General features: G+C 43.6%; 1 protein-coding gene across 2 annotated transcripts in view; it reads left to right on the top strand.

The window, feature by feature from the left end:
• Window positions 1-11,372, top strand: part of CRTAP (cartilage associated protein) — a 25,631-nt gene that overhangs the window by 9,745 nt on the left and 4,514 nt on the right. Inside the window, exons 4-6 of one of the 2 annotated variants that reach the window (XM_081823914.1) lie at window positions 4,075-4,203; window positions 8,051-8,196; window positions 9,300-9,383. In XM_081823914.1, coding sequence (XP_081680040.1) covers window positions 4,075-4,203; window positions 8,051-8,196; window positions 9,300-9,383 — 359 coding nt within the window. The remainder of the gene's footprint in view (window positions 1-4,074; window positions 4,204-8,050; window positions 8,197-9,299; window positions 9,384-11,372) is intronic. The other variant, XM_081823921.1, reaches the window with a different exon arrangement.

Raw genomic sequence — 11,372 nt, 5'->3', positions numbered from 1 at the left:
GAGTCTTACCTCTTAACCCCAGTGAAATAGTCTCACCTCACCTACATTGCACTTAATCTCGAACTTTATTTCATTTTTGAATAGGTAACATGTATGCACATAGTATAAATTGTGAAAGACACAAAAGGATAGACTGTAAAAAATGAGTCTTCTGTATAGTCAGGGTCTTGACTGGAGATAGATGGCCGACATACATGAGGATACCTCAAGATGGATTTATTTATAGAAATGTGGGTGAAGGTGAACCCCAGGGGGGCAAACTGATACCCTGGAGCTACTAGTAGCTGAGTTATTATCTCCTAGGCTGAAGGGGAGGAAGGAGTTACAGGCAGTTAGAAGGAAGTCTTGCTTCTATCCACATCTCTTCTACCCATTCCACTCACCCCAAAGGTAACCATTTTTATTAGCTTCTGGCTTATACCTCTAAAAGGTTTTTTTTTCCCCTACAAAAATAAGCAAAGATCACTTTATCTTTGATCTACCTAAGGTATATCTCTATAACTATATCTTTATATGCAGATAGATAGACAACTGAGAAATTTTTTTTGTTTTAAATTTTATTTTAAAATAATTTTTTATTTTTAGTTTTTATTTTAATTGTTTATTTTTAAGTAATTCCAAGCCTGTAGAGAAGTAGCAAGAGTAGTACAAAGAACTCTCATAAACTCTTTAGCCAAATTCACCAGGTTTTCACACTGACTGTGTCTCATTTACTTCATCATTCTCTCTGGATGTGTGTGTGTAATTATTTTTATTTCAGAACCACTTGAGAGTACGTTGCATACATCATGACCCTTTACCCCATAATACTTCAGTATATTTCCTAAGAATAACAATATTCTGCAAAACTCCACAATACAGTTACTAAATTCAGGCAACTTAATATTGAGACAATACTTTTTTATACAATCTATAGTTTATATTCCAATTTTCTCCATTATTCCAATAATGTCCTCTAGGAGCTTTTTCTTTCCTGGTGAAGTGCAGTCCAATATCATGTTTCCTATTTATTTGTCATTTTTCTTCAGTGTTCTTTAATCTGGAACAGTTCCTTGGCCTTTCTTTTTATGCCATTGATTTTTTTTTTTAAGCTATTGATATATTTTTTAAGAATATAGGCTAGGGGCGCTCGGGTGGCTCTGTCCGTTAAGCGTCTGCCTTCAGCTCAGGTCGTGATCCCAGGGTCCTGGGATCGAGCCCCGCATCGGGCTCCCTGCTCAGCGGGGAGTCTACTTCTCCCTCTCCCTCTGCCTGCCACTCTCCCTGCTTATGCTCGCGCTCACTTGCTCTATCTCTGTCAAATAAATAAATAAAATCTTTAAAGAATATATAAGAATACAGGCCAGTCACTTTATAGAATATTCCTCAATTTGGGTTCCTATTACATTCAGGTTGTGCACTTTGGGCTGGAACACTACGGAAGTATGCTTCTCGGGGTATCCCATCCAGATGCGTGTGGTGTCTGTTTGCCCCTTACTGGTGATGTTGACTTGTAAGCATTTGGTTAAGGTCATTTCCAGTTTCCAGCTTCTCAGCAATACTATTTTTCCTTTTTTTTTTTTAAAGACTTATTTATTTATTTGAGAGAGTGAGAATGAGAGAGAGAGAGAGTACATCAGAGAGGGGAGGTTTAGAGGGAGAAACATGCTCCTCGCCGAGCAGGGAGCCCAATGTGGGACTCAATCCAGGGACTCCAGGATCATGACCTGAGCCGAAGGCAGTCGCCTAACCAACTGAGCCACCCAGGCACTCTATTTTTCCTTTTGATATTAATAAATAATTTGGGAAAAGATACTTCAAGATGAGGACAATTTGCTCTTCATCAGACTGTCTCTACCCTCTCCCCTACTACCACACACATACCAGTTTAGTGTGTATTGAAAATTCTTGCCTGGGGCGCCTGGGTGGCTCAGTTGGTTAAGCAACTGCCTTCGGCTCAGGTCATGATCCTGGAGTCCCGGGATCGAGTCCCGCATCGGGCTCCCTGCTCAGCGGGGGATCTGCTTCTCCCTCTGACCCGCTTCCCTCTCGTGCTGTCTCTCATTCTCTCTCTCAAATAAATAAATAAAATCTTTAAAAAAAAAAAGAAAATTCTTGCCTGATTCTTTTTTCTCTATAAAGGTCATATATGTATATATGTATGTCTATTTTTCTGTTTGCTTTTTTTTTTTCTCTTGTTTGAAAAATCAGTATTTATTGAAACTGTTTGCTTTTTTTCACACTGAATAGGTGCCATATTTTATACACTGTTCTGTTCTTTGCTTTTTCCACTTAGCAGTATATCCTAACTAGCACATAGAGAGAGTCATTCTTTTTTGTTGTTGCTGACTACTCCACTGAGGGGTGGGGGGAATGATGCACCACAGTTTATTCAACTATCTGATGGACGTTTGGTTTGTGCCAATCTTTTGCTATTACATGTAATACTGCAATGGGGAACTTTAGGCATTTTCTTTTCTTTTTTTTTTTTTGCTAAGTGTGGAGGTATGTTTTCAGAATCAACATAAGTGGGATTAATAGTTCAAAGAGTAAATGTCTCTGCAAATTATTTAGTATTTTAAGTTACCATTTTGTATTCCTAGAAAAAATGTGTGAGAATGCCTGTCCTCCCCAGTCTTGCCAACAAAATGTGTACCATCATCATGGAGTCTTTTGCCGCTAGCTGCCTGAAGGGACAAAAGGGAGGGGGCCGAGGATCATGTGGAGGATTTTAGGGACCAGTCCTTAAAGTGGTAGATGTAGCATTCATTTGTTGTTGCAGTCCACATTTCAATGGCACAACCAGTCATATGGCCCCAACCCAACTGCAAGGGAGGCTGGGAAATGTAGTCTTTGATGTCTTTATCTGTTAACATATTTAGGTCTACCTATTCTCTTTTAAAGGCTCTATACAGGGGTGCCTGGGTGGCTCAGTCGGTTAAGTGTCTGCCTTTGGCTCAGGTCATGATCCCGGGGTCCTGGGATCGAGTCCCGCATCGGGCTCCCTGCTCCTTGGGGAGTGTGCTTCTCCCTCTGCCCCCCCCGCCCATCTCTCATGAATAAATAAATAAAATCTTTAAAAAAAATAAATAATTCTGTTTGTTTGTATATACCATAATTGATTAATCACTATCGTATTGATTGGCATTCAGGTTATTTCCAACTCTGTTTGTTGTTGCAAACAATGCTTATGTGTGCCCATGTCTAAAGAAAATTTCCTAGAAGTAGACTGCTGGGCCAGAGGATGTGTGCATTTTAACCTTTGATGCATTTTGCCAAATGGCTCTCCAAAAAATGTGTTCCTGTTTTGCTTCTACCAACAGACTATGAGAGTGAAAGTTTCACCATTTTCTCCCTAACACTGGGTGTTACCAAATTTTTAAAATTTTCCCAATTTAAATGACGGATGGGAGCTACACTTGTGGTGAGCACAGCGTAATGTATAGACTTGTTGAATCACTATGTTGTACACCTGAAACTAACATAACATGTGTGTCAACCCTACTTCAACAAAACAGGGTTTCTTTGTTTGTTTGTTTTTGTTTTTTTGGGGTTTTTTTTTGCCATTTAGCAGTTTAAAATATTTTAGGTGGGATTGTGTTCCTTCATTACAAATGAGGCTTAACATCTTTTCACAATGTTTATTAGCCATTTTTACAGTTTCTTTTCCGTGACCATCCTTTGGCCATTTTATATTGGGTGTTTGTCTTTTTCTTACGGATTTTTTTTTTTAAGATTTTATTTATTTATTTGACAGAGAGAGACACAGCGAGAGAGGGAACACAAGCAGGGGGAGTGGGAGAGGGAGAAGCAGGCTTCCCACAGAGCAGGGAACCCGATGCGGGGCTCGATCCCAGGACCCTGGGATCATGACCTGAGCCTAAGGCAGACGTGTAACGACTGAGCCACCCAGGTGCCCTTTCTTATAGATTTTAAGGAACTTTGTATATTAAGGGTTTTCACCCTCTATCATAAGTGTTGCAAGTATTTTACCTTTATCATCTTTACCTTTTACCTGGATCGTTGAGGGAGGCAGAAGCGGTACTGAGAAGCTGATGGATGCACTGCTCTGAGAATTTGTGTGTCTTCTTTCAGATCATTACGTAGAGGTCTTGGAATGCAAACTACAGTGTGAAAAGAACCTCACCCCCGTTATAGGAGGCTATCCGGTGGAGAAATTTGTGGCCACCATGTATCATTATTTGCAGTTTGCTTATTACAAATGTAAGTAATTATCTATTACAGATCTTGGGCAAGGTCCTTAGTCCTCCTAAGACTCAGCTTCCCCATCTGTAAAAAATCGGGGTAATAACCCTTACCTCTGGTTTTTGAGAGAATTCGTCAAGGTCGCATTGACAGCCCTGGTGCATGCTTTGCACGAAAAGGCAGCAAGTTCTGGTGATTCCGGGCACGGCCCCTGGAGCCAGACTGCCTGGATTTACATTTCAGCTTCATCACTTCCTAACTTCTCTGTGCCTCAGTCTCCTCATCTGTAAATTGGAGATAATTTGTACTAACCTCATCAGTTGCTACGTGTGGAGTGCTTAGGGTAGTCGTACACTGGCACCTGGCATTATTTCTTCCCTATCATCCGCCTTCCCTTCCAGACTGAGTTTTGTCCCACTTGGTCCTCCTTGAGCCTGAAATTCGAGTTAATCGATCAGAACATCCCAAGGAGTTGAAGGGAAACAAAGAGAAAGAGATTCAGAGTTCAGGCTTCAGAGTCTGTCTTTTTGCCTTTTCCTTCTCTCCCCGTAACTGATGTCGTCTGAGTGGGGGTACCGTGGTGGTGACATGCACAGGAGGATCCTTCCCGCTAGGGGGCGGGTGCCCTCGGGATCAGGGATGTGCTTGCTGTCAAGAGTGACCAGTGACCTTGGCTCCCACAGTCCCCCTTCCCCACTGTGGCTGTTTTATTCTTTGTTGAGTTCCCTCTTCTTGCAACAATCACCTCCTGTCCTCTGCAGGATGCCTGCTGAAGGTTCAAAAAGGGACAAAAAAGAAGAAAATTTTCTTCTATATGTATATACATATATTTTTATTTTTATTTATTTATTTATTTTTTTAAAGATTTTATTTATTTGACAGAGACAGTGAGAGAGGGAACACAAGCAGGGGGAGTGGGAGAGGGAGAAGCAGGCTTCCTGCCGAGCAGGGAGCCCGATGTGGGGCTCGATCCCAGGACCCTGAGATCATGACCTGAGCCGAAGGCAGTCGCTTAACCAACTGAACCACCCAGGTGTCCCTATACATATATTTTTAATTTTTAATTTTGCTAATCAGGATTGTTCCTGAGAAGGCTCTGGAACAGTCATTTACCGCAGAGCTTTGTGAGTAAGGGAACTTGCCTCTTTCAGCAGTGAACCTGCTATCATGACAGCCTGAATCTCACCTAAGGATGCGATGAGATATCCTGAAATGTCCCTTAGTTGGGACATTTCTGAGATCAACGGGAGGGTGAGGTGTGTCTTCAACAGGTGTCCTTCCCCGTGCACAGAGGGCAGGGATGAAGTTTTATTTGCCGCTATAATCCTGGCACTAGCTGTTTGGTAAAGGATTATTTAGCATAGAGGACAAGAGTCTTATTCTTTTTTTCTTTTTCTTTGAGAGAGAGATTGAGAGTGAGCTGGGGGTGGGACAGAGGGAGAGAGAGAATCCCAAGCAGGCTGCATGCTTAGCACGCAGCCTGACATGGGGCTCAATCCTACTACCCCAAGATCATGACCTGAGCCAAAATCAAGTCAGATGCCCAACTGACTAAGCCACCCAGGCGCCCCAAGTCTTATTCTATATAATCTAGGAACACGCTTTCACATAAGACGCACTAAGCTCACAGCGGGTTCCCAGCAAATACTTACTTGGCTGCGTTCTAATGCCGTGGGGACAGTTATTCTACTAGGCAGTTTTTGCTTATGAACAGCCCTCTTTTTTAGTGTAAGTGATTGATTAGTGCTTTGTTACAAAAGACTTGTAATATAGGCTTGTCACAGCAAACCGAACATCTCAGAGATGTACAGAGAAACACCCAAAGCAAACCACCCATTCCCATCTCCCCTCCTCCCCCAAATCCCTCTGTTAACTGTTTGCTTATATTCATCCACACTTGGAAGAGCCCTGCTTTAATGAGAATTATGGAAAGTTATGTACATTTTATTTTATTTTTTAAAGATTTTATTTATTTGAGAGAGAGAGAGAGCATGAGCAGGATGAGGGACAAAGGGAGAAGCAGACTCTCCGCTGAGCAGGGAGCCTGACGTGGGGCTGGATCCCAGGACTCCAGGATCATGACCTGAGCCAAAGGCAGATGCTTAATCAACTGAGCCACCCAGGTGCCCCAAGTTATGTACATTTAAAAAACTTATTCTGGAAAAAAAAGCAACCTTATTCTGGAAATTTAAAAGTGTACATTAGAGAGGATGGTATAATGACCTGTAGTATGCCCATCACCCACTTGAATTTTGATCAACACTTTGCCAATCTTGGATTCACAGTTTAAAAGTTTTCTGCTGGGGCGCCTGGGTGGCTCAGTCATTAAGCATCTGCCTTCGGCTCAAGTCATGATCCCGGGGTCCTGGGATCGAGCCCCGCATCGGGCTCCCTTTGCTCAATGGGGAGTCTACTTCTCCCTCTCCCGCTGTCCCTCCCCCTGCTCATTCTCTCTCTCTCTCAAATAAATAAACAGAATCTTTTAAAAAAGGAAATAAAAGTTTTCTGTGGATGAAAACATAAGCTGGTGTTGTAGTTGTTTTTTGATAAGCTACTGTTTTTATTTCATTTTCACAAAAACCTGCGTTGGCACCTTCCTGAGCTAGGCCCTGAGTTGGACTCTGAAACGCGGGGAAGAATCCAGCAGGTGTTCCGGCCCTCTGAGCGGGGCTTGGCTGTGCTTGCACAGAGCCAGGAGACTAGGAGTTTCGAAGTGTTCCAGATACCTGCAGGCCCCTCGGGCAGCGCACTGGTCTTTGGAGTCCTCGCATGCTCTGAAAGTCGCCGTGCGTATCAGGGACTGTGGCAGTGACTTACAGACACCAGTATACCAGAACCTCTAGCTCTGCTGGTTGCTTCACGGGAATCTTTGCTTTCTGGGTTTATAGGTAAACAGTATGAGTAAGATGTACTTCTTGAAATTAGCTTCTTGAAAGTCAGCCTGTTGCGAACTTTTTTGAGATTATCTACCACACTGAATTTTTTGAGGGAAGGTGTTATTTATGCTTGAACCCCAGCCCCGTAGGCTTTCAAATAAGTACCTTTCCCCGCCTTGTAGACTTTGTGAATAATCTGTGCCCTGAAGCGCTCGGTTTTTAAGGTTGTTGTTACAGGAGACAGCCACTGGGTGGCACAATTTATTCATACCCACGTTTTGGTTACTCTGCCAACCAGCGCTTTAGCAAAGGTAGTGGGTTGAAAATTGGAGCATAATGTGCCAGGATAAATACACAGGGGCTTGTGGCTTATCACCTCTTTCCCCTTGCCGCACCCCCCCAGCCCCCAAATAAATCCCAACCCTGCAGATCTCCTGTGCTGAAGGTGCTGTGATAGGTGGGGCAACTCTGAGGAGGGATGCTAGAGGTGGGAACCCCAGTTTCCAGGAGGTGTCAACACCAGGTGACTTCAGATCTCTTCCAGCCCAGAAGGCCCACCATCCATTGGGTCTTCTAGGTTTAGGGTAGCTGTAGGAGGGCTGCCTGGATGTGGGGGTTGTGGTGCCATCCAGATGGGACGCAGGCACATCCTCCCTACCTCCCTCAGCCCCAGGAAAGTCCAGGGGACCCAGCTTTCCCAGCTCAGGTCAGTGGAGCCTGAACTGGAATATAGTAGACATTTCTGGAAAGGCAGATTCTGCCTAACGAGGAACTTCCATGTTTCAAAACCGCTCCCCAGGCTGCCGTGGAGACCCAGTCTGTGACCTGCCCACCCAGGGATAATTCTGGCTGGTCACAGGCTTTGCCAAGGAGGGGCTGTGGAGAAGGGGCTTGCCCATGGATATTTTCTTTAGGAAGCCGTTGCTGCTGAGGGGGATTTCAGGGCACGGTTGGCTGATTTCCTGTGCCTCTTTTCTCCCCGGCCTCAGTGAACGACCTGAAGAACGCAGCCCCGTGCGCAGTCAGCTACCTGCTCTTTGACCACGACGACAAGGTCATGCGGCAGAACCTGGTGTACTACCAATACTACAGGGACAAGTGGGGCCTCTCGGACGAGCATTTCCAGCCCAGACCAGTAGGTGGCGGGGCACGGGACGTCACGTGTGCGGGCCTCCTCTTCTCACTTTAGGGGACTGCTTTGCACCCTGCAGGAAAAAGTTATTACAGAAATGAAGGGGAACCTCCTTTTTTTTTTTAACATTTTACTGCTCTATTCTGATTCCTAAATCAGTAAAAACAACCAAACATTACAAAAATGTTTTACTTAGAAAGTGAAATTCCCTCAAAACCCCGTACTTTTCTTTACCCCCTGCCTTATCGCTGTGCATTTGCTCATACATACGGCATGTATTTATTTTTACCGAAACAGGGTCACACTTTACCTGCTGTTGTGCAACTTGCTTTGTCTTTCCAACAATTCATCATGAACGTTTTCCATGTCACACTCCTACAGCTACTTATTTTTTAACACCTCCAAGATAGATTCGTTTATGGATGGACCATCATTTAGTTCACTTGACGGACAAGCTCAGCTTTGCATGTGTTTGTTTTCAGGGAACTCTAGATATTATATATTACTTTTTTTTTTTAAGATTTTATTTATTTATTTGAGAGAGACAGTGAGAGAGAGAGAGCACGAGAGTGGGGTGAGGGGCAGAAGGAGAAGCAGACTCCCCACTGAGCAGGGAGCCCAATGTGGGACTCGATCCCAGGACTCCAGGGTCATGACCTGAGCTGAAGGCAGACACCCAACCGACTGAGCCACCCAGGCGCCTGGGATTATATATTACTTTTAAAAGATCTTTTCTAGTTGGTCTTTGCCCTTAACTTGTATTTTCATTGAGATTTTTGTATGCTGTCCCAGTTTGCCATGCACACCTCACTCCCCTGCCAACACAAACACACACACACAATCTCTCTCTCTGTCTCTCTCACTCACTTGGGGTTGGCCACTCTTTTTTAATTGAGGTATGTTTCATATACAGTAAAATTCATGCTTTTAAGATGTACAATTTAGTGGTTTCCAGTAGACTCACAGAGTTGTACAACCATGACCACTGTCCAATTTTAAACATTTTCATCACCCCCAAAAGAAATCCATACTCTGTCTCCCCCTCCTTCCAGTTCTGACATCAAAGGGTTGGTCATAGAAACTGTTCTGTGTTTGTGTCTGAACAGGAAGCAGTTCAGTTCTTTAACGTGACTACACTCCAGAAAGAGCTGTATGACTTTGCGAAGGAAAATATAATGGATGATGATGAGGTAAGTTTTCATGTTTAGCACACGCCTGGCTAAGAGAAAATATTACTCACATCTTTGCAGAAATCACTGGAAGGCCAAGTCATCCCTGAAACAGAAGGGAACCTTGAGAAATACGGTTTCTATGGGCGTTTTAATGAAAGAGCACTGGAGGGGGGAACACAGCTTTCTAGGAAACCCAGGTCATAGCACCACATTTCCTGACAGTGACTATGGAGGAACCCACCATAGGAGCCATCCAGTGATCATTTTTTACCTTTAGAAAAACGCAGTGCATTTTCAATGACTCAGCGCTCCGAACACACTTGGAAAGCCTCATCCCAGTTTTTCTGGGATACAATTATTATCTCTTTTCTTCTTTTTCTTTTTGTAAATTCAGTCCTTGCTGTGAGTCATTTTATCGTTCTCTGAGATTGCTTGAAATTCCTGATTCTCACTCAGCTGTCTCCTTTTTTTTAAGTTTTTATTTAAGTAATCTCTACCCCCAGCGTGGGGTTTAAACTCATGACCCTCGAGATCAAGGGTCACATGCTCCACTGACCGAGCCAGCTGGGTGCCCCTCAGCTGACTCCTTTTTTTGACAAAGACTCCACTGGTGATGGATGAGTCATTTTGGGGTGGGGCAGCCTAGTCACAGAAAAGCCCTCATTATGGGGGTATTTAGAGAGATGTGTTTGAAACAAACCAGAACATGCTTCTGTGGCCTCTGGGGACTTGTCAGCTTTTGGAGCTTGCTCTGGCCTGACCCCTCACTTCATAGATGAAGAGCCTGGGGGACAGGAAAGTTCGATGAGCTGCTAGGCCAGACCCAGAGGCCCCGAGCTTCCAGGTCTTCTCTTTCCATTGCCCTGGTTTTTGGCGAAGCACTTTTAAATAAGATATGATCATGGAATTTGGGGGTAGACCCCCACTAGCAGGTACTGAATGGGGGTAGACCCATCACTAGCAGGCACTGAATTCCCCAGAGCTCCGGTTTTCCATCTATAAAATGGGACTAATAATGTTGACTTCACAGGGTTGGGAAAATGAAGTACTATGCTGCATGTGGAAATGCTTTATAGACTAGGAAGTGATCATTGTGTTGTGAGTCTTAGGTTGGGTTAAGAAGCAGAGCCTGACATAAGGTCACAAGGATGCTGCAAAGGAAGGAGTGCTGGCTAGAATACAAGCAAGGCTGGCTGCTCTAGTTTGGAAAGTGGAGAAAAATATATTTAGAAAAAGGAAGAGTTCAGTTTCTAATGATCCAGAGCAAGCCGCTCTTGATATTTTGATATAGATACTTCCAATGTTTTCTATACATTTCTAATATATATTCATAATAAACCCAACTATAATAGATATCATGGCTTTCCATTTAGCATTGTAATATGAGAAGTTGCCCTTGTGATGTTTTCCTAGAACAGCTTTATTGAAATATTACTCACACACCATAAATACTCCTTTTTAAAGTACACAATCTAGTGGTTTTTAGTATATGTGCAAAGTTGTACATCCATCCCTAAGAATTTTAGGGTGTTTTCATCACCCCAAAAAGAAATCCCAAACCTGTTAGTAGTCATTCCCCATTCCCTCTCCTCTGCCCACCCCTCCCCCACATCTGTCCCCAGCCCCTGACAACCACTAATCTACTTTCTGTCTCTATGGATTTGCCTGTTCTGGACATTTCATATAAATGGAATCTTATGGTAGGTGGTCTTTTGCGATTGGCTTCTTTCACTGAGCATAATGTTTTCAAGGTTCAGCCATGTTGTCATATATATTCTGTTACAATGTAAAATTCCTTTTTTTTTTTTTAAGATTTTATTTATTTATTTGACAGAGAGAGACACAGTGAGATAGGGAACACAAGCAGAGGGAGTGGGAGAAGGAGAAGCAGGCTTCCTGCTGAGCAGGGAGCCCGATGCAGGGCTTGATCCCAGGACTCCAGGATCATGACCTGAGCCGAAGGCAGACGCTTAACGACTGAGCCACCCAGGCACCCCTAAAATTCCT

Source organism: Leptonychotes weddellii, chromosome 1 (genome assembly GCF_054177405.1).
Source record: "Leptonychotes weddellii isolate Sample4059 chromosome 1, ASM5417740v2, whole genome shotgun sequence".
In the NCBI taxonomy this organism is placed as follows: Eukaryota; Metazoa; Chordata; class Mammalia; order Carnivora; family Phocidae; genus Leptonychotes; species Leptonychotes weddellii.
Note: the sequence above shows the minus strand (reverse complement) of the source record. Positions and strands in the feature narration are given on the sequence as shown.